At 47.0% G+C, this 23,729-nt stretch overlaps 1 protein-coding gene across 3 annotated transcripts in view; it reads right to left on the bottom strand.

Annotated features, from left to right (window-relative positions):
- The window catches only part of GRIN2C (glutamate ionotropic receptor NMDA type subunit 2C), an 87,814-nt gene that overhangs the window by 4,794 nt on the left and 59,291 nt on the right, over window positions 1–23,729 (bottom strand). For all 3 annotated transcript variants that reach the window (XM_083430000.1, XM_083429999.1, XM_083429998.1), the window contains exons 8-12: window positions 10,418–10,543; window positions 6,726–6,955; window positions 5,455–5,615; window positions 3,487–3,674; window positions 1,315–1,547 (exon numbers count right to left, since the gene is read on the bottom strand). In XM_083430000.1, the coding sequence (XP_083286126.1) occupies window positions 1,315–1,547; window positions 3,487–3,674; window positions 5,455–5,615; window positions 6,726–6,955; window positions 10,418–10,543 (938 nt within the window). The remainder of the gene's footprint in view (window positions 1–1,314; window positions 1,548–3,486; window positions 3,675–5,454; window positions 5,616–6,725; window positions 6,956–10,417; window positions 10,544–23,729) is intronic.

The raw sequence follows: 23,729 nt of genomic DNA, 5'->3' as shown, positions 1-23,729 counted from the left end.
ATTGGTTTGTTAATCATATAATGTGACTGGCTTGAATTGTGATGTTTAGCTTATTACCGTATTTTTCGCACCATAGGACGCACTTTTTCCCCTTCAAAAATGAAGGGGAAATGTGTGTGCGTCCTATGGAGCGAAGACGCCATAGCCCTGCGACCCTCGCCCAGCTGGAGAGGTGACGGGCGGCTATGGAAGGAGTCTCTATAGCCGCCCGTCACCTCTCCAGCCGGGAGAGCGCGCACGGGGCTAAAGCAGCCCCCCGCAACCCTCTCCCGGCTGGAGAGGTGACGCGCAGCTATGGCAGGAGCCTCTTTAGCCGCACGCCACCTCTTCAGCTGGGAGAGCGTGTGTGGGGCTAAAGAAGCCATAGCCGCGCGACCCTCTCCCAGCTGGAGAAGTGACGTGCGACTATGGCCGCAGCCTCTCCGCTGCGCCTTTCCACTGCTCTCTGACCTGCTCTTTGGGGCTGGTGGTGGGCTTCCCCCCGCCAGCCCCATACAGCAGGTTGAAAGGAACCTGAAGCCTGGAGAGCAAGAGGGGTCGGTGCGCACCGACCCCTCTCGCTCTCCAGGCTTCCAAGGTAGCCGCCTGAATGCACCTTAAACGGCACCTTGTTTTAGAGCGGGAAAACAAGAGGGGGAAAATTCTCCCTCTCTCTCTGCGCAGCGCCTCCTGCCGCTTCGCTGAAGGGGCGCTTGGCAGAGAGGGGGAGAATTCTTGTTCTTGTTCTCCCCCCTCTAAAACAAGGTGCGTCCTATTGTCCGGTGCGTCCTTTGGTGCGAAAAATATGGTAGTTGTTGATTTGTAAATTTTATAGATTGCAAATGTTCTACGGATGATTTGTTAATTATTCTATGAGATTTATGTTGTATTTGTGATGATCTGTAATGTTAGTGTTATTTTTTGTTTGTAAGCTGCTTTGGGATTTATCTGAATGAAAAGCAGCAAAGAAATATAATAAATAAAAACTAATTCATTTAAGCCACCTGCATACCCCTTGTTTTGAAAGTGAATAATAGATTGTTTTTAACCATTCCTGGTATGAATGTGGGGACAGACCAGGAATCAGACAAAGTGAAACTGAATTATTGGCTTATTCCACCTCCCAACTACAGGAGAGGAGAGGGGAATGCTTGAGCTATCACTTTGCACTGGTTCCTTCTTTTGTACTTATGCATGCAGGGTAACACTGTGGTTTAAGCCCTCTGCTCAAAGATGACCAGCGGCTTGGAAGAATAAAGTGTCTATGTGTCACATTAGGAATAATCTCAGAGGGGACATAGAAGGGGTATGTACATATCTACATGGCATCCTTACCCTGCTTATAGCCAGAAGGAAATCCAGCTTGTGAGACTTGGGTACAGAATGTCTCAGCTTCCAATAGACCAGGTGTTCCCAGGCAAAGACGAGCAGGCTCAGCCCCATAGCCACCAGCAGCATGTAGAAGACGCCTGCCATGTTGTCAATGTCCAGCTTGCTGCTCATCACCTCGTTCTTCTCATTTTGGCAGATCCCTGACAACCACACAGTCTCTAGCTTCTGTGTTTCACCTGGGAAACAAATAACAAGAAGGGAAGACGGTCAAATCCTAGCAAAGGGATCTCCTCTGATTGACATCACAGATAGCTGAACCTGAAGAAATTTAGATTATTTTTGGCTTGTAGTATTCATTGTCCACCTCAGTCAAGATACCCATGGCTACTCAAGTAAAATTTCCTGTGTTCCCATGATCTTCCATAGGACTAAGCATTTCTGGAGGTCTATACCATGGAAAAACCTTTCCCCAGACAACAGAGCTTAAATTTAAGATTACCAGCTTCATGGGCTTTATAGTATAATCCTAGAACTGTAGAGTTGGAAGGGACCACGTGGGTCACCCCATTATATAAAGCTCCTGTGTACAAGTGCAGAGTGCATTTCCTTAATCAGGCCAGAAGGTATGGTCTCCACCCAGGCCAGAGTCCTGGGAGCAGCTGTCCACATGTGGGATGTTCACCCCGTGCTCCTCACTGTCGCCCCACCACTGAACACCTCTCTGCTTTAAAACACAAGAAGCAGTGTTCAGAGAAGAGACAACAGGTCAAGACTGTGTGGCAGGAACTCATTAAAGGGACTCTCTGATGTGTGCTTTAATCTTATTTGCTTTTGTTCATATAACAGCATATTTGTCATTGATCATACGTATAAGTGTACAGACCTTCCCTTTTCCTCTCCTTTTCTCATAGCCTGTCTCCTTTTCTGGCTCTCTGATCCCCCATTATGTTCGACATTTCCTTAAAACACTTCCATCTGAACTCCCCCAACCCTGCACACATTTTTTTTTTAAAACATTTTTTGCACACAGATCACTTGTTAAGGTCTCCAGAGTGACAAGGGAGCTTTATTTCCTACTGAAGGGAAGAGAGAGTGATTTCAGAGCGAGATAACTTCCCAGACACCTGACAAGGAGACGTTGTGCTTGATTTAATGTGGACTACCAAATGGTGTGGCAGGGAGGAACAGCACTCTGAAACCTTCTCAGAATTCTCCCTAATGGCCAGAAAGGAACTTTGGTCACAGGCTGGAGTGGAGAGAGCCAGAATCCAAGGATACAGTTGTCCTAGCACCCTGGGGCGAAGCAGTCAGCAAGACAGAATCGACGGGAGGCACTGCCACATGGTGGTCAGGAAATTGGGTCAAGGAGACAACCGAGGCCTAAATACATGCAGCAACGGGAGCCCTGGCCAGCAGCAACACAAGGAAAAAATATATATTGAAGGAGGCATAATAGGAGCAAAATGCATGGGGGTGGGGGCAAAGTTTGTCCCACGTGGGATAAATGATCCCACCCACAAACATCATACAGTGGTACCTCAGATTAAGAACTTAATTCATTCCGGAGATCCGTTCTTAACCTGAAGCACCACTTTAGCTAACGGGGCCTCCTGCTGCTGCCGCGCCGCTGGAGCACAATTTCTGTTCTCATCCTGAAGCAAAGATCTTAACCCGAGGTACTATTTCTGGGTTAGCAGAGTATGTAACCTTAAGGGTATGTAACCTGAGGTACCACAGTATAATTGTACTAATTTTGATGGTGTAGGGCTGAACTCCTAACCCCATTTAATTGGGAGCAAGCCCTACTGAAGTCAGTAGACATGTTTAGGAATGCAGCCTTAGCTTTCAAGTAAACATGTTTAAAATTGCAGCTTCAATTTAAATTCCAGTTTATCCTCTGGTTATTATTTGCATGTGAAAATGCCTTTTAAAGCAACCGCTATAATGGAGGGAGGGAGGGAGGGTGAGGGACTTGTGAGGGGGTGGCCATCCTTGTGCCTCTTTTGCCCCTCAGGGTCTGAGGTTTTGACAGGCTGTTGGAAGGTTTTTTTGGGGGGGGACGGGTTTAACGCCTTCATATTTAAAAATAAATACAATTTTAAATAAACACAGAACTGTTGTGATTGTGCCAGGGAACAAAGTGTGTTTGCAGGGAGGAGACAGAGAACTACTTACCATCTCCCAGGAATTGTAGGAGGGCTAAATCAATTGGCCTCTTCCACTTGGAGTCCTTCTGGAGGGCAATGCCATAGCCGGTGGTGGCAAAGACTTTCCCGCTGCCAATGGTCACCAGCTTGCAACCCTCATCCTTGCCCGCCATGTAGTTGAGCACCGCAGCATCATATATAAATGCATCCAGCTTTCTGGAATCAAACAGAGAGAGGGCGGGGGGAATTAAGGGACAGCAACTACAAAAGCCACACTGGGGGGGTTGGTAAGCTAGAAGGTCACACAGTGCCAAGTGCCAGGCTATAAAATGATGCAAGAAAGCAAGCGAAGCTGTTCTCATCTGTGGGCTTGACCATATTTGTAGGACAGTCCCGGAAGCTTCAATCCAATGGAAAAAGTGCTACGCTGAGAGTAACCTAGTCTTGCAGTGCAATCAAGGGGCAGGAGAAGACAGCATATGTCATCGTCTTGCTTGCAATTTTTCGGAAACAACTCATGCCTCTCTTAACACTGAAGATGGGGACTGCACACTGTTCAAACAATTCATGTAAAAAAAAAAAGTTCACAAAATGGTGGTATCTAGCATATTTGCCAGGGCAGCCACAACCGTAATAGTTTGGAAGATAAATCACATTTTTCCCAGCTGCAAAATCTCACAATTTGAGTGATTTGGGGGGCAATCACTTTCTCCATATCAAAAGTATGGCCTTGGGGGAAAGCAACCATTACCCCACTGTCATAAACAACAGGGCAGTCAACTTGCACTGCTTTCACTCCCTTAGTTTTAGAATACCACATCACACTCAAGCTTCATTGTGCTGTGCAAGTTGCCTTTTAAAAAGGACAACAAGAGGTCAACAGATCAAAGGATAGCAACAGAGGGATGAATGAAAGGAATTGAGCAAATGAAATTAGAGGGCGAATTAGAGGCTGGTAGCAGAGAGAAGACTCTCCTACTAATGAGTAATACATTCAAAATCTGGAAATGTGGAGACTTTTGTTGCTAAAATTAGGAGGCACTAAATATTTTGAGGCTTGTTAGCTACATCTACAGGAGTGAAACAAGCATTCACTGTGGCATGCACCCATCACACACCAAAGGAAACCTCTATAAAGATGCTTGAGAATCATTGTTTTGATTGACCTAGCAGCCTACCGGGGTATCAAAATTGTTAAATTTTGCATTACATGTAAAGACAGGAACCTTACATGTGACACACACATACTCCAAAACATCCAGATTGTTAGAAAAGTATGAAAACAAGATACTTGGGCATCTCATGGCCAGCACTTGGTCTGTGACATTTACCTCACAACAGCAGGAAGCAAACTTCCACCCAGAACAAACATAATCGTGTTTGGACAGAATATAGATACCCAGTTCACATGTTTGTGGAGTCTGATTGAGAGAAGCGATTCACAGTGAGAACCAGGAACTTAAGTCAACACTCAGAGAGTAAGCCAGCTATGTGACAGGATACTGAAACATAGTCATCATTAGCAGAGAGCTTCTTTATGGTTTAATCTCACACAGCATCAAGCGTGTAGAGAAACTTCAGTCAATAAAGATCCTGTTCATAAGATGGTGACCTGATCAAGTTGCTATGGGCTGCCCATTTTTGACATGGTGGCCAGTCCTGCAAATGCCCCAAGGAAGTGGTCAGAAATGCAGCATGCCATAGTGTTAATCTGTGTGAGAGGCATACAGGAACATTCACAAAACTGATCAGAATGTTTTCCTGAGTCTGTCATCACTGAAGCAGAAGCTCACAAGCAAACAGAAAACAAGATCCAGAAGCTGAAATGGGCCAGTTTCAACAACCAACTTCAACGTCATTATTGAAGTATATGCCAGTATATTTACTTATCCTGTTATATTTGCTAGGGCTGGCCATGAATGAACTCAGTGTGGCACAGATACCTTGAGGCCTTTTTGCACGCTGCTCTTTCTTATGGGGAAATGCAGCAACCTACCCCATTTTGAGGCTGACCAGGGCATCCTCCACCGAGCGCTGGTTGTACTTCACCATGTGCGAGTGCATGTCATGGTAGTTGCTCCGAATGTTCCTCTCGGTGCTGCCATTGGGAACTGTTCCAAACCGGAATGGGGGGTACTGCTCCTGAGGCCTTTGAAACTGGGAAGGACACCACAAAGACAAGTCTGTTGCCAGATCCAGAATGGAAACAGCATCCCTCTATTCAGACTTGAGGATGCGCATTTCAGAAAGGTTCTGGGCTCCTCCAACCTAACTACTGAGCGTTCAACCCTGAGTTGCTTGCACAAAGCTTAGTTGGAGGTTAGACCTGGCCCTTACTGGGCACTTGTTCCAATTTGGTAGTGGGGAGGTTATACAACCATCAGCCTTCATCATGGATTCATCCTGATTTGTTTGTACAGTGGTTATATGTCTTCCCATTAAATCAACTGTTCATCCCACAGTTTTCAATGCATTTCCTTGCCACAAAAAACTGATCCTTAAAAAAAAAAACCAGGTTTGTTGCACCAGGGTGACAGAGCCCTTTAATCCACTTGAATGGCTGCAAACCTAAATTTTAGGTATGTGCTTAAATCCCTCCTACAAAAAGTTTTTATTTATTTAATGTATTGCATTGTAACCCATCTTTGCTCAAGATGGCATACATAGTTCTCCTCCTCCCCTATATTACCCTCATGAACAATCCTGTGAGGCAGGTTAGGCCGAGAAGGAGTGACTTGACCAAGGTCTCTGAGTGACCTTCATGGCAGAGTGGGGATTTGAACCCTGGTCTCAAAAGTCCTGGTCCAACACTCTAACCACTGTATAAAACTGACAGTCTGGAGGCAACCTGAGTGTGTACTTCAGTACCACCATTTTAGCATAATTTTCTACATAATTTTCTACATTTACTTATTTCAGTTTATAGTCCATGTTGCAACAGTGTCTTGGGAGTCAGTAATACAGAGGTCAGAAACTTTGGGAGTAAAAAAGCAGCTCCACTGAGTTATCTTCAGCCTTACAGATGCAAAGGTGGGCACAGAAAGGGAAACTTTTGTGTGGGCTTAACTTTCCTTGGTAACCAAAAGCTATCTTTTGGTTTCCTCTAGCTGCTTATCAAAGCCAGCAAATGAAACCAACTTGAGTTTATGTCCTGCTATTCAGTCAGCACTAGCACATCTTCTTTCTGGGATATTCCAAGCTACAAAACGTTGCACCCCTGGCCTCAACATTCATTCCCTTTGCCACCATTGCTCAAGCATTCCTCACCTTCTTATCGCTGAGCCCAGAGACAGTATCAATGTATTGCTCTTGGATCATGAAAGCTGCCAGATTAGCAGTGTAGCTGGCCAGGAAGATGACGGCGAAGAAAGCCCAGATAAGCACCATGATTTTACTTGTAGTCCCTTTGGGGTTTTCAATGGGAACGGAGTTGTTGAAAACCAGAGCCCAGAGCAGCCAGACGGACTTGCCAATAGTGAAGGAAGGCCCCCCAGATTCTAGAAAAGATGAAAGGGAAAGCGATTTGTAGGCAGCAGGTTTTTCCTGCTAGAAATAAGAAGCCTTTTTCGTTCATTGTAAGCTTTTGGAAGTAAAACACGTGCCATTTTAGTTACTTTGGAGATCTCTGCTAAAATATTTCTGGCCGCCATTTCTGCTAAGGCTCAACACGTGAGCAGAATTTGCTTTGGGAAGGGATTGCTTCTTCCATTTGTTAAGCAAAGACATGCACTTGTATTTAAAGATGTAAGCACAGCAGCGTTTGACAAGCCGAAGGTCAAGAAGAAGAGAACCAGGGCAACCCAGAACCCAACAATGTACTTAAGAGACCTCATAATCTGTTTGACCTTTGTTGGATTGCAACAATTGCTGCAACCTTTTTATTGCTCAACTCAGACACAGTATTGAGAATGCTGGCAGATTAGCAGCAGAGCTTGCCTGCGAGACGACATTGAAGAAGACCCAAATAAGCACCACGATCTTACTTGGAGTGCCTTTCCAGTATAATCTATTGAGAATTCTGAGAATCTTCATCATTTATTGTTTATAGGTTTCTAGACCCTATGACTACAGGGGAAAGCTTCAAAACCCAAACAATTAATGTGGGGGCTTCACTTAAGCAGATCTCAGACTTTCTAGGACCACCCTGCTGAGAGCCAGAGGCCCCTGCTCCTGCCTCTCTCCACCTGGCCCAGGGCAGGGCTTGATAGGTTTTATAAGGGCTGCTGCTCAGCAGAAAGGGCTTCTTCTTTTATATCCTTTTAAATTGTTTTTTTAACTGTTTCAAAGGGCATTTTTTGCGATGTGCCTGGGAGGAGAGGAGCGGGGGAGAGCAGGGAAAGGCCCAATTGCAGCAGTTCTGGGCAGGGGGAGGTATGGCGTGGGAGGAGGAGCAAGCTGCGTGAGGGGCACACAGCACAGGCAGTTAGTGACTGCCGTGTACCCGTCCCCCCTCCAACCTGGGGAATTGTGATTGTCATATCAGTCAGCCCTAGGGTATGCGACTGCTGCTGTTGAATGCCAGAATAAAATCTCCCTCATCCATGATCTGATTATGGATGAGGAAGCTGATCTGGAATGTACCACTGGGTGGGTGAACAGGGTGGAGTTGGTCTCACCCAGCTGTGCCCACCTGGGTACTCAGTACAGCATCAGGCCAGACTCAAGGGTCGGAGAGGGAGTTGCTGTGGTCTATAGAGATTCTCTATCTCCAGGCTCTCTGTCCAGTTATAGGGATCTAGAGTGTGTGTTCCTGGCATTGGGCAATCAGGACAGATTAGGGATTCTGCTGGTTTACCGCCCGCCTCGCTGCCCAGCAGTCTCCATGCCTGAGCTGACAGAGCTGGTCTCAGGGGCAGTGCTGAGGAGTCCCGGACTGCTGGTTCTGGGAGACTTCAACATCCATGCCAAGGCAGCTGGTTCTGGGGTATCTCAGGACTTCATGGCCGCCATTGACAACCATGGAGCTGTCCCAACATGTCACCAGTCCAACGCACATGGCAGGCCACACTCTGGACCTTGTTTTCTTGACCCGGCATGAATAAGGTGATTTGAAGGTGGGGGACATTGACATCAGCCCCTTGTCATGGTAATAATGAGGCCAAAGGAGGGACGGTGGCACAGTTAGGAGTTCTTCATATTTCCATTCCCCTCCTGTTTGCAGTTATGAGATTCTGCTGCCATTTCTAAATTAAGAATGCAACAATACTGAACAAACAAGCCAAAGGAAAAAAAAAACCCCACCCTAAAATCAGAAACCCAGAATGTTTAGAATGGTTCAAAGGCAGCTTCCAGTGAGAGGAAGGAAGGAATCAGCAGGGTACCAGCCACTCACACTCTGCCAGAGGTTTGGTGTTTTTTTTACAGAGTTGGATGATGAAAGCTAAAAATAGGTTGTATATTTTTATTCCAGGCTATTCTCTCCTTGTAGCTACCAGTCTCCTCCTGACTTCCAGCATCTTTTACCTCTGTTTGATCCACCTTCAGCAGCAAATTCTCAGAGGTCAAGTGGGACGGTGGCATTTGGAGTGCTCTCCCAGGGAAAAGGCTAGCCAAAGGTGGCTGGAGGGTGTGGGGGGGTGTGGGACCTATCTCTCAGCACCCGAGGAGCCTTTTCATTCCCCACATGTCAGGATGTGTAAGTTTTAATGAGCATTTATCAAGGGCAGGGATGGTAGGATTGGCCTGGGGCTGACAGCTTCTCCAAGCAGCTGTGAGAAATCTTCTGCCCAGCTCACTTAAGACGCGGAAGCTGTTAACAGGAGGAGCCGCTCGCGGAGTTTACAGGCGAGCCTACAAATCAGGCTGGCTGATCCGGCCAGCTGTTGACAGTTCAGACACAAAAGATGCTGACATGACTCAGAGCTGGTTCGGATCAGCCTGCAATGGATGCATTTGTTTCTTTGCACAGGAGCCCAGGACAGACTGACCTAAGGCTGCTGCCCTTGCAGGAGGAGCACTTAAGGACCAGCTCCTGGGTGATCAGGAGGGCTTCCTTGGTACCCTCTAGACTGATTCGGAAGAGATCCAAAGGCACTATATCCTATAGGAAGGAGTCACTGTCTCTAAACAGCCTTCGCATGTGCTGACTACCAGATGCAATCTGGTGCCTTCCATAGCTGCAAAGAAGCCAGAATTTCTGCAGCTTTGTCATGCAGAGGTGAGAAAATCTGCATCGACATGTTCCCTTCCGTGCATCTGTTTTAAAGGCACAGGAGCCCTGTTTGCTTTTACACCTGGTCCATCTATGCACACGTAAATAAACAGGACAGGGAGTCCTGCCAGTGTTCGTATAGTTTGCCTGAAAGGCTCCTGGGTCTCTCTCCCCACAGCAGGGGACTCTAAGTGGGCATTTTGGGTGCTTTTCAGTTTGCTCTCCTAAAATCTATAGGGTTGTTTTTCCAGATTTTGTCACGAACTGCAGAAAATGTCTGGCAGGTCTTAAATATTTAACAACGGCACATATTTCAGCGGAGATCTTTACCAGTCTCATTTGCCGCATTTCTGTTCTCTTGTTTGGGGTTTATGTGTGCACATGGAAATGTTATCGGTGCTGGTGGTGTGAAAAAGACGACGACCATAAAGAAATAAATATCGTTGGGTCGCCACAGAGTGCTGTACTGCACCCTGGTTTTGCTGGGTAAAGGAGATGTCTGGAAATGCCACAACTAAAGTAAGTAAATAAATAAACGGAGGAAGCCTTACACCAGAAACTGGAATGCCATGGGACTCTTGTGGTGGGGAGGCAGAGAAATCCCACCTGCTGGAGATTGCCACGGGCTCTCTTTCCAAAGGTCAATGCTTTCGATGAGATGCTGAGAATTGTTTATCTTTTGCAACTGTTTAAACGTGGAGTGTATAATAGCAGGGTGGCTCATGCTTATTACATCCTGCTTTTTGTCTTTGCCCCCACCAAAAAATTAAGGCTCACTTGCTGTGTGCAATTTTGGAAACTTACTTACTTTTGCCACTGGTTAAATTCTGGTTGTATCCAACAGGGCTGAAATATTCAAACATGAAGACTGTGATGGCAACGACAGTGAGACACATCACAAACATCATCACCCACACGGCTGGACTGTAGGGTTCTAGGAGACAAGAGGAAGCCAGTCAACCCAGGGCAAGTGACAGGTTAAGAGTCACCCATCAATGCTGCAACACCCCCTCCCTGCCCATTGATAGAGAGAAAAGAGAGAAGTCAACAACATGTGCTGTGAAATGCACCTCTATTGTGCTCATTCTTTGCATGTGACAATAGGAGTTGTGAGTGTGATTTGCAATGAATTGTTGCAGCAGGGAGTGCTTCCATTCACTGCACCAGACAATCAGCCACACCCTCCCCAATATTGGCACCCTCTTCTCCATGGTTTGATTCTGCTACGGCTACATAAACACCCCAAACATCAGAAGCACAGAGAACCAGTGAGACCTGCAATAAAACATAGAGTGGCATGGATGTTGAAGTCTCCTCCTCTCCCCAAACCAAACAGTGGGTCAGCATCCAGTGGCCACTGAACATGCTTGGTCCCCCTTGGGCTGTTTTGTGGGGCTCCCCACTCTTCTCTTTTTTCTCTAAATACTTCTGTGAAGTGGGATTCCCCTGAGCTTCCTGATAGACCTCCCTCTCTGTCAGTCTGAACACTGAAAATGGACAGAACGGTGATTGTGTGTGTAGCGATGCTGATAACAGGTATGGGTGCATATTGGCTGCTGTGGTGGCACTGTTGAAGTGCACCCCAGCACCAATATCAAACACCATGCAGGACTTACAAGAGCCCATATTATGAGCAGGCCGGCAGTAAATCACACTGCTCAAGCTGGAGTTGAGTCTTCATTAGTCAGAACACAGTCCGCATAGACTTGGTGCAGTGTCAGGCCTAATGAGCACAGCAGCTCAGCCCCATGGATCATGTGCTGAGACTGAAAGTCCCCGTCTACCCACAGTCATCAAAGTTCCCTCCTCTCCAGGGCTTTCTCCAAGCAATCAGAGACTGCGCTGGTGTGAAGCCAACCTTTCCTCCACCCTTTTCATGCCCCTTCTGGTTCTTGCAGACAAGGAGGGAGGGAAGCTTTTCACAGCAGGAGAACAAGACACTCTCTGCCTCTTGTCCTCCCTCATCCCCCTCGCCTGCTTCAGCTTCTGCCTCCGATTCTGGACTTCCCTCTGACACAGATTCTCCCAGCTCACTTAGCCTTGTTGCTTCTTTAGCTTCCAAAACCTCCTCCTCCCAGTCTTCTCCTTTTGACCACTATCATCATCCCACCACTAATCCCCTGGCGCTGAGTCTTCTTCCCTTGAGGGTCCCCCAGCTGGTTCCTCCCACCATTCCCCTGCGCCCAATTACAGCCCAAGAGACACAGGAGCCATTTTAAGGCAATATGCTGCTGCTGTTGCCCTGGGTACTCAATGGGGGCAGGGGGAAACTCTGTCCCCGATCTATGCAAGTTCATTAAATATCTGAATGAAGACAGGGAGACAGGTAGACAGGGAGACAGTAGCAGACAGTCTGCTACTGGAGGCCCCTTCATTTAGCAGGGAGAGAAGCATCAGGTATGGAAAGAGTTAGAGTAGTACAACCCCCCCCCCCCCCCCGGTGATAGGTGCTTAAAGAGTCAACTTCACTAAAATTTATGTACATAACCTTTCCATAGCACCACACCACACAAACACTTGCATCATCCACAGCGATGGTTTTGACAACAAAGCAAAGGAAATTAAGGTGACACCCAAGACCTTGGAAGATGTCCTTACCAAGCTGGAAAAGGCTGTTCATTCCCATCTCTACAGGACATTTATTTTCTCTCCCCCCAGTGCTGTCAGTAGACAGACATGAGTAAGAAATTTGGTGGTTGTGTGTGCCTCTTATAGAATCATAGTGTTGGAAGGGATCCCGAGGGTCATCTAGTCCAACCCCCTGCAATGCTGGAATCTCAACTAAAGCACCCATTTGCTGCATTCATTGGTTGCAGCAGATACCATAGAGTGTGCAACTAATGTCCATCAGGTATGTCCTAGAGAGTCAGCGGGAATCCTCTCCCCATATGAACGGACCCAGACCCTGCGATCATCATCTAAGGCCCTTCTTTGTGCGCCACCTCCAAGAGAAGTCTGGAGAGTGGCAAAAAAAAAAGAACAGGCCTTTTCTACAGTGGCTTCCTCTGTGTGAAATGCTCTCCCCAAGGAGGCTTACCTGGCGCCTTCATTACATACCTTTAGGCACCAGGTGAAAATGTTTCTCTTCAACCAGGTATTCGGCTGATTAACATTCGATGGTTTTTTTAAATGTGTTTGTGGAAGGTGAGTTTGGGGTTTGTTTCTGTCTTTGTTTTATTGTGCATTTTGTATTCTCATTCAGTATTTTTCTGTTGTGAACCACCCTGGGATCTTTGATTAAGGGCAGAATACAAATTTAATACAAAATAGTAGTAATAATAATAATAATAATAATAGTTCCAAATTAGGCCAGATCTTTATTTATTTCCCCCTCTGAAGCATAATGGAATGGAAGTCTTTACTTGAAAATCTCTATTGAACCAAAAGATTCTCTGCAAGGTAACCTCTTGGTGAGAAAATCTCTCTCCTTTTCTGTGAAGGGGGGGGGGTGTTAGGAAGATGGGCCCACTGTGCAGGACTGTCAGTAAATATTACTATTCCTAAAACTAAGGCTGAAGCATTTTCAGGAGCATTTAGGAACCCTAAGCCACATTTTAAAGCTGAAAGAATGAACAGGCTCTCAAGTCAACGGGATATTTTTCAACACAACACACCCCAAAGCTACTTGTCTGCCTTTATCAGAAGAGAAAAATTAATATGGTTTTCCCTTCACCTGTCAAATGCGGTTTTGCACACCAAGGTGTATGAACAGAATGTGCTTTGCAGGGCTCAGGCAGAGAATAATGGGAAATACCACCCCCGTGACCAGTTGCTTCAGCTTATGAAATATTTTCCCGTCCGGGACTGGTATTTTGTGAGCAAAGAAAGAAAGAAAAACAAAACCCACCACAATGACTTTAAAGGTAATTTTGGGGCAGCAATATTTATCAAATTCCTTATGCAGATAGTGGGAGGGAAACTATAAGTACAAATTGTAATACGATGATGAAGTATACAGGAAATCTCCAAGCTTCCGGCGCATCTTACAGATGTGCTTAATTACACAGAAAGAGGAAAAACATATTATAAAGGCATCTCATTCTGTTAGTAATTATTCTGATGTAACTCTTCTATTTTGTTTATATATTTTTGATGCACACGCACATATTACAAGAGGATCAGTTGCAAGGTTACAACCTGGTGATTTGCTGTACCTCTTTAAGGACTGAAAAAGTTGCATCGGAAGTCCCCTGCCCTGCAGGTCCAGCATGGAAAGGGGGCATGAAAAGGATGTACATGGCAGAGAAGAAACAGATGAAGCCGTAGCTGCTACATTTCCCACCTAGTTCTAAATCAGGCGTGGAGAACTTGTAGTCTCCCAGGTGTTAGTGGACTACAACATCCCTGGGTTGTACGTGTAAGTTTTGCAGAATTCGGATCTTCCCCTGCCCTGCTTTTCAGGCTCTGGTTATTAGAAAATGGGTTTAATGATCACTTTTGCCTGATAGCTGCAGTGGGAGAAAGAAGCAGTTTCTGCCCCTGGGTGAGAACCTGTTTCTGGGCACCAGGAGAGTCAAGAGAGAAGTGAGTGCATGCAGGTGGCTTGGTTAATGGTTTTCCTGTGTCTTTGCCACAGGGCTAACCGGTGTTCTCAATGTCTTTTTCATCAGTGCTTGGTCAGCAGTGAGGGAACTGTGGCCTTCCAGAGATTACCGGACTACAACTCCCATCAACCCCGACTGTTGGCCCTGCCAATGGGAGTCAAAGTCCAGCAGCATATGGAGAGACACGGGCTCCCCATTAGGCATAGCGATGCAGCAACTGGACTCGTGACTGGATGCAAAAACACCAAGGTAAAAAACACTAAGTTGCTGGCATCTGTCTGTCTCGGGAGACAATGGAGGAGTGCTCCTTTGGGGGTGAAGTTCAACCGTTCGTTGGAAGGTTACAGCGCCTGCTGTGGCTGTAGAGACCGATAGAGGAGAGGCATGTTTTGTTGCAGCTGGGGCAGGTGAAGGCATCCAGTTGTGCTGCTGCAGATGCACCATGCCGTTTCTTCTGTCTGCGCTCCTCCCACCAAACATTCCTCCTCTGGTCACTGGTAAGGATGCACGACCTGACTGGCCCTCTCCAGGCACTGCGATTGGGATTCCCATGGTTGACGCTGCCAGCCTTCATGCCGCGTTTGCAGACATCTTTGTAACACAGCATTGGTCTGCCAACGGGCTTGGTGCCTGAAACCAGCTCCCCGTAGAGCATGTCTCTGGGGATCCCGCTATCTTCCATTCTGTGGACATGACCAAGCCAATGTAGATGTCACTGGGACAGGAGTGCGAACATGCTGGGCTCGGGAGAGCACATCTTTGTCGGGAATTCTGTCCTGCCATTTGATATCGTGGTGAATACAGCACATGATATCATGGGCTGTCCCCAGAGTTCACTAGATGACATTGTGGGAGACAACTGTCTCAGGAGAGCGAGGAAAATTCTTAGGAACAACTCACACCCTGGCCAGCACCTCTTCGGGCAGGAGATACAGAAATATAGTCAGCCGCACTAACAGGTTAAAGAACAGTTTTTATCCGTGGGCTGTTGGGCTGCTGAATGGAAAAAAATAGTGGTGCAATTGACTTCCGACAAGCACACAGAGCGCGAAGAAGACTGAGTGTATTTGGGGGGGGGGGTCATTTAATTTCACTGCAAACAGGTGGTGTAGTGACAAAAATTATTCTTCTTCCCAAAATCCTCCTGATGCAGCACACTGAGGCACCGTTCCTGGAAGTTGTAAGCTGCCCACAACTCACTTCCATGAAACAGCGTGTTCAGCACTCAAGCCTGGCAGACCTTCATCACAGTATGAGATGTTAGCATCACATTCACCCATACCCTTTTGGAGAGGTGAGCCATTGCCGTAGCTGCACTGCCAATACGCTTGTCCAGCTCAGTGTCAATGGAGAGGATGCTGGTTAGGGTGGAACCCAAGTAGACAAACTCATCTACCACCTCGAGTCTGTGGTCAGCAATGCTGATGCGTGGAGTACTGGCAATGTCCGGAGCCAGGATGTTGGAGTTCGTCAGCCGGATGGTAAGACTGAACTGCCTGCAGGCTTGGGCAAAATGGCTGACAAGTCTCTGTAGAGCTTCCTCAGAATGTGCCGTCATTAAGGTCTTATTATTATCATATACCCCTGAACAGTTTGGGTTCAAGTTACCTTGTAATTGTGCCTGGACACCTCAATTCTTGAGAGAGACACTCCTTAGTACAGTGGTACCTCGGGTTACAGACGCTTCAGGTTACAGACTCTGCTAACCCAGAAATAGTACTTCAGGTTAAGAACTTTGCTTCAGGACGAGAACAGAAATCACACGGCGGTGGCGCGGCAGCAGCGGGAGGCCCCATTAGCTAAAGTGGTACCTTAGGTTAAGAACAGTTTCAGGTTAAGAACGGACCTCCAGAACGAATTAAGCTCTTAACCCGAGGTACCACTGTGGTGCCATTTGCTCCTGAGGTTTGTCTTAAGTCCACAAAGATCGAAGGTCTTTGAAATGGCGGCACCTCCCCTTTGGTGTGTGCTCTCAAATGAACACCAGGCAGGCACCTCCTGACATTTAGGCACCTGCTTAAAACTCCTCTGTTCACTCAGAATTCCTCTGATGGGTGATCCAGCTGTGCTGATGTATTAATCTGTGATGCATTTTGAACTTTTATTAATGTAACTTCCTTGTTTATTTTATGCTCTTCGCCACCATTCCCCCCGCCCTTAATGTTGGAGGATAGAAATATTTGCAAATAAACAAGTTCCCTTCAGCCCCAACCAGCATGACCAGTGGTCAGGGAGGATGGCAGCTACGGTCCAACAACATCTGTAGGGCCCCAGTAAAGGTAAAGGGACCTCTGACCATTACCGGTAGGTCCAGTCGTGGCTGACTCTGGGGTTGCGGCGCTCATCTTGCTTTATTGGCCAAGGGAGCCAGCGTAGCTTCCGGGTCATGTGGCCAGCATGACTAAGCCGCTTCTGGCAAACCAGAGCAGCGCACGGAAACGCCGTTTACCTTCCCGCCGGAGCAGTACCTATTTATCTACTTGCACTTTGATGTGCTTTCGAACTGCTAGGTTGGCAGGAGCAGGGGCCAAGCAACGGAAGCTCACCCCGTCACAGGGATTCGAACCACCGACCTTCTGATCTGCAAGTCCTAGGCTCTGTGGTTTAACCCACAGCGCCACCCGCGTCCCTCTGTCGGGCCCTAGGTGCCCGCAAATCTGCTTTTAAAGGGCCGGAGGTGGAGGAAGCCAGATGCACATACTCTGCTGCTCTTTTGGTTATCACTCAGTGTGGGCTGAGGTTGGGGGAATGCCAGCTGAGGCCGAGGTTCCCCTGCTTGCGTATACTGTGAGGACTGGCTTGTGCTGAGACACCACATCTCTTCCTCTAAGCAGGAGCCGTGCGGACGTGATCAAACTGAGGAAGAGAGCAACACAGGGGGGAGAGGAGGGGAAGAGGAGCAAACAGAGAGCCCAAGCAGTTGTCTGATGACAGCAGCAGACTGAGAGATAGAGCTCCAGCGTTAAAGGGCAGACTGAAGGATGGGATTAATTCAGGCCCTCAAAATACAGCAACAGAGGCCCATTTGTCAGCTTGTCCTTCCCTGTCAAGGAGGACAAAAACTTTATCTGATGGCATCAGATGCATTTCATTAGCATGTTGAGGCAGATGAGAAAGAGAAGAGATCCAGAAAAGCAAGCAGCGCTGGGTGGGAATCCAAGAACAACAGCAGGAATGGCCCCTAATTTTCTCTGGGCTTAGTTTTGCCCCCACCACCCTGCCCTGCATCCTGATGGTTAGATGGGGGCAGGTAGCTCCCCTCTTCTTGCCTTTATGTTCCCCCCATTCTTAAGAGCCTTTTTTGTTTTGAGTTGCTCCAGTATTTCTATGGCTTCCGAAAGGCTTTAGAGATGATCACTTCAGGTTCCCAGTCCAAAATGTGTGGGGGTACAAACACACACACACACACACACACACACAGTGTGTTATATGATAACTATAGCACAGGTAATTACTGTGTACCAGGGGGACCGTGAATGCAAGAGGCAGCCACTCTTTTCTGTGATGCTAAGAGGATCTGGCATGTAGAATCTCTCAGGTTTTTGTGCATGTGTGTGTGTTTTTAAATCCAGATCAGAGAAGTGTCTTTGTCCTAGAGGAATTTTTAAAATGTCTGATTCTTTTATTTTTCTGAACGGTAAGTAAAAGGTTCCGAGAGAGGTTTCTGACAAGCCCTCTCCTCTTTTTTTAAAAAAATAAAATAAAGTACATATTCCTCTAAGGGGGGGGGGGTACAGTGGTACCTCAGGTTACATACGCTTCAGGTTACATATGCTTCAGGTTACAGACTCCGCTAACCCAGAAATAGTACCTCGGGTTAAGAACTTTGCTTCAGGATGAGAACAGAAATCGTGCTTCGGCTGTGCGGTGGCAGTGGGAGGCCCCATTAGCTAAAGTGGTGCTTCAGGTTAAGAACAGTTTCAGGTTAAGAACGGACCTCCAGAATGAATTAAGTACTTAACCCGAGTTACCACTGTACACTTCTACATGCCACCCTTACCCTTAACCAGTAAAGGCTGGCAGAGGTCACTACCAGAGGGGAGCTGGCATGGAGGCTGGCACAAAGTGGGAGCAAATGGACAGACTCCAGCGCTGCACCCACATCATGCCAGCCTCCCCACTGCCTCCCCCATCTCAGTTACCAGAGGCACCCTCTGCAATGGTAAGCAATGCTGCTCCATTCTACCAGCCACTACGGCCCTTAAAAAACAGCTTCCTGCCTCTTCCATTTTAATATTCTGGCTGTGGACCAGGCATGCAATGGGCTGCTTCCACCCACACTGAAGGCACAAGGGAACTCGGCTCAGAGCCATGGGATGATGCTGGTTCACTGAGCAAATGCACATCTGTTGGTCAATACTATCAACTTTCCAAATCCCTGCCAGATGGGTTTTTGATAGTACTTGTGCCTTTGGTCAGCAATCCCCACCTGTAAAACAGTAGGCAAAATGGTACCCTCTTGATTTCCGAATGCACTTACTCCCTGCTAAACGTATGCCATCGGTGCGCTACTGCTTTTCTCCCTAGGAGTACTGGATGCTCCTTTAAATTGAACTTGCACTTGATCCTCTAGTGGACTCAACAAATCTCCACTTCCCCGGGAATCAGCCACTGCCTGCCTTTCTGCAAAACAGCTCCTCTCATGAGGTGTAATAGATTCCCCCCCCCCGACTGTTAAACAAGCTTCTATTTGAAATACTAGACCAATCAATCACTTGCCGTGTCAAAAGGCAAAACACAGCTGTTGTGAATCGAGGATGGCATTTCAAAGCTTTCCAAAGTACAACAGCATGACGTTGGATCCGGAAGATGCAGCTCACTTGCTCAGCACCATACTGCGAGGTGCTAACTCGTGTAACATAATACGTGTGCCTCTTTTTCAGAACCAGCAACTGACGGAAGACAGGTGACCACCTTTCTTGCACATAAACATTTGCCAGCACTCACTCAACATAGCTAAAAAGCTAATATTTTACGCAAGGCTCTTGCAGATGCATAGCTACATTAATTTATCTTCCCAATGGATATTGTTTTCACTAATCTTCAACAAAGATTCCCTTTTGTTTCCGTAATTATGTGTTTGCCGCTCCAAGAGAGAGCCTGATATGACCCCCCTCGACTGATTGCAGCGATAATTCTGCCTCCCTGTTGTTTATTTTGTTGTTTATTTTAGTGCCTTCAGCTTTCGGCATAGATGACGGTTGGTGCCAGAGAAACACAAGAAAGGAAGTGACAGCTTTTGTTTCACAACAGGAAGGAGGAGGGGCAGCTCTCAGGAAGCCCTGCCTGCCTCAGAGGGGCTTTAATGGGAGCCTATGAGAAGCCAGTGTCCTCACCTGGCACTGAGCAATTCGTTTCCAAGGGAGCTCCGTCGAGTGGAAGGAAATGCATCCCTTCCTTCGAGGCCAAACAATAAATTCCGCGATATAACAAGCTAGAACCAAAGCGTCTGGTTTTGTCCATATCTTTCAACTCCCAAGTGGGAAAAGGAGAAAGCCCTTTTCAGCTATGATACACCCATGGATAAACAACACAACTCACAGAGGTGACCATGTAGCAGCAGGCTCCGCCCCTGCCCAAGGGGCCTGCACTTCATTGGCTGCACACACACCATACATTTAAAGCACATGACATTCCCCAAAGGACCCTGGGACTATAGTTTGTTAAGGGTGCTGGGGGACTGTAGCTCTGTGAAGTGTAAGCTACCATTTCCCATCATTCTTCAAGGAAGTCACCTGTTTTAGATGTATGGTACAGCGGTACCTCAGGTTACAGATGCTTCAGGTTACAGACTCCACTAACCCAGAAATAGTACCTTGGGCTAAGAACTTTGCTTCAGGATGAGAACAGAAATTGCACGACGGCGGCGCAGTGGCAGGCCCCATTAGCTAAAGTGGTACCTCAGGTTAAGAACAGTTTCAGGTTAAGAACGGGCCTCCGGAACGAATTAAGTTCTTAACCCGAGGTACCACTGTATAGGGAGTTTTTAATATCTCTATGTTTTATTATGTTTCTGTATATGCTAGAGGTTGCCCAGAGTGGCTGGGGCAACCCAGTCAGATGGGCGGAATACAAATAGTAAAATTATCATCTTCATCATTGTGTATGTGCAGCCGCTGTTTCAAATGAGCCTATGATGTGTTCAAGCGCACCTACAAAGGTACCCATCCTTTTGTGCAATCACAACTCTATTGCTGCTTTACTGCTACCATTTTTACGCCTCTCTCCCTCTATTTGGCTTTTAAATGCTTCTGAAGATTATTTGATATTACTGAAGTAATTGTGCAGGAGCACAATTTAAAATTGTGCAGGAGCATTTTTTAAAAGTGTGATTAAACACACACACACACACACACAACAAACAAACAAAAATCTGATCGGGAGGAAAAGTAAACAAATGGTGTGCCCCGGTCCATCCCTGCCCACTGAGCTACACTGTGGCTGCTAACATGGGGGGAACACAGTGTAATCTAGACAGAGCCAGGCACATAGTCAAAAGGTAAAAGGTAAAGGACCCCTGGATGGTTAAGTCCAGTTAAAGGCAACTATGGGATGCAGTGCTCATCTTGCTTTCAGGCCAAGGGAGCCAGCATTGATCCACAGACAACTTTCCAGGTCATGTGGCCAGCATGACTAAACCGCTTCTGGCACAACGGAACACCGTGATGGAAACCAGAGCGCACGGAGACATTGTTTAACTCCCTGCCACAGTGGTACCTGTTTATCTACTTGCACTGGCATGCTTTCAAACTGCTAGGCTGGCAGGAGCTAGGACAGAGCAACGGGAGCTCACTCCATCGTGGGGATTTGAACCACCGACCTTCTGATCGGCAAGCCCAAAAGGCTCAGTGGTTTAGACCACAGCACATAGTCCCGCTGCCTGGCATATGGAAAGACAATTGCAATTTCATGCATACTGACTCTACCTTGCTACACGCATGCACCTTACACCAGCTCTCTCCCTCTGGCTGCAGGGAGGGAGATAACTTCACTTTCCAAGCCATCCTCTATTTGAAACTTTTTTGGAGAGATCTCTACATCAAGAGTCTGTCTAATGATTAGCTCCCATTAAAAGTCAACTACCAGCTATCCTAGGCTATTAACCAGCCATCTCCCCGACAAAGGAATGGCTGGCTAGCAGCCATAACAATACATCCAACATCCTTGTAAACAAGGGTTGCAAGCAAATTACCCAATAAAAGAGTCGCCACCGCCAAGGGCTGCTATGTTTAATATGCAGAGACCGTATTATGCTAGACTTTCTACACTGTGGGAATGATGTAAGGAATTTAGACCACAATAAACAAAAGGAAGGACACGGGAGATTCTGGGAACCACGGGTGCAGTATAAACTGAAGCTATATGGCTGGCTTCAGCACAATTCTCAAGCTATCCAGCACTAAACAGATGAAAGAGCTTGCCAGAGGGGAGTGCTAGCAAGCTAATTGGCCCATGATAAAAAAACCAATACTTTAAGTGGGAAATGAACTCTTAACGCTGATAATCCAGCACCCAAGTTTAAAACTTAAGTGCCGCCTCCCACACTGTATCTGTCCCAAACTACTCTATGGGCGCTGCCAAGTAATTGATGCATTTGGTAGCAATGCATCAACGGAGCGCCCATCAGTCAGGAGACATCATTAGAGCAATAAATTTTTATCCTACAGTACATTTCATCCAAGAAGCACTGAGTACACTATAAAACCGTTGATGAACTTGCTTTTTACTGCTTTGCTCTGCAGCTGGGCAGCCCAACTTTTCATACCAAGTGAGCCGCAAGAATACTTCGACACAGAACCTGCAGGCCACACACCACAAGGCCCAAATTTGACACACGCACACGCACGCCCTTGCACTGCCTTTCTAAAGCTCACTAAGTGAGGCACCAGGCTTTGGGAAGGGGTCGCAAGGCTCTGACAGGATCCTAGAGCCCTCCCACCTCCTTCTCAAAGCTGGGAGATCACTAACTAGGCTTTGGGAGGTTGGTGGGAGAACTCCAGGACCATGTCAGAGCCCTCATGCCTTCTTCCCAAAGCCCAGCGCCTTGTTTGCCTGGCTTTGGGAAAGCAGTGTGGGAGCTGGGGTGTGTGTGTCAAATGTTGCTGAGGGCCTTTGAGAAGTTCACAATGAAGTTTCTACACTCTTTCTGGAGAACTCTGGTCTATCGGCAGATTTTGAAAGGTGAATGAGACTCCACTGGGAAAAGGTTAATTTTTTCCAAAAGAAATGAAAGGGACACAAGAGAATGTATTGGCGCTTTAAGTCTCTGGAAACATATCTGTCAGGGATCTGCCATCAGTGCCGGAGGGAGAGAGCAAAAGCCAGAGGGATTCCAGAGAGCGTCCAGGGATTGGGAGAAGCAGCCCATCTTCTGGGGAAGAGAAACAGCGTAGCACCAGTGGAGAAGGGGGGCAGATGGGGGAAGCGGTGAGGCGGTCCCATGACTCCTTGCCTGGGACCAGCGGGGAGAGTAGGGGTCCTCCGCTGCCCACACCCTCCTTGCGCAGAAGGCTTTCGTGCAGAGAGGGTAGGCGGAGACTAGGCGTCAAAGAGCTTCTTTGCTGGAAGAAGTTTAAGAAACGCCCACTGACGGATTCTGCCAGCGATTGAGTCAGCCACGGGTGAGTGGCTGTCCGGACAGAAAAGGTTCACTTAGGCAACCCAGCCAGGTGTTTGCACCCAGCCGGGGAGATAAGCACCGGCTTAGGCACGAGCAACCCCTAGAACCATTACAATATCAGAACAGATAATGAAGCAATACATCTCTAAGACTCTAGGACAACACAGGGTGATTACCAGAGATCAGCATGAATTTGTTAAGAACAAATCATGCCAGGCTAAGCTAGTTTCCTCCACTGATGGAATAAACTCATGTTAATAGATAAGGGGGTGTAATTAATATCATATATCTTGACAGCTCAGCCTCTTCCGAGCCCTGCTATCTAATTTCCTTGGTGTTGGAAGGGGAATCGCTGGCAACTGTACATCTGATGGTATCTCCTTGCAGCCAACCTTCCTTGATACCCTTTCCCTTTAGCATTTCCAAACATGTGACTTTTCCTGTCAGTTCCCAAAGCAACACCTTATTTCATGCTCATTGTTCTTTTACCTACTGCCTCACCTTAACTTCTCAAGCTATCACTTCATGACAAGATCTTCCCAGGTCACCTACAGCCTCTGTTCTCTCAGCCAGTTCCTTCCTGTTTGTATCAATTTATTAATCTCTTAACTGGTTGCCCAATTTTCTGGTTCAAGGCAAAGCGGCACAGCACCTCCCTTTTTGAAGTTGACGCTCCATTCTTTTACAATTTACATTGTCCTCTCTTCTTCTCCACTCCCTCAACGACCTTTACCTGCCCTCAGTTGCATCATCTCATTAGCAATTTAGCATTTGATGTCACTCATTACATGTTCATTACATGCTCCCCAACTGTTGGGAATCACCCATATCACTGCTTCCACAATCAGCCAATGAAAAAACAGCTTAGACTCAACATTAACCAAGGGAAACAACACCAAACAATGTTATGAAATCGACCGGTCGTGCTAAGTGTTCCTTTTGGAAGTATTTCTATT

Source organism: Podarcis tiliguerta (assembly GCF_965153285.1).
Source record: "Podarcis tiliguerta genome assembly, chromosome: 2".
Lineage (NCBI taxonomy): Eukaryota > Metazoa > Chordata > Lepidosauria > Squamata > Lacertidae > Podarcis > Podarcis tiliguerta.
The sequence above is the reverse complement of the archived record's forward strand: the minus strand, read 5'-3'. Positions and strand labels throughout refer to the sequence as shown.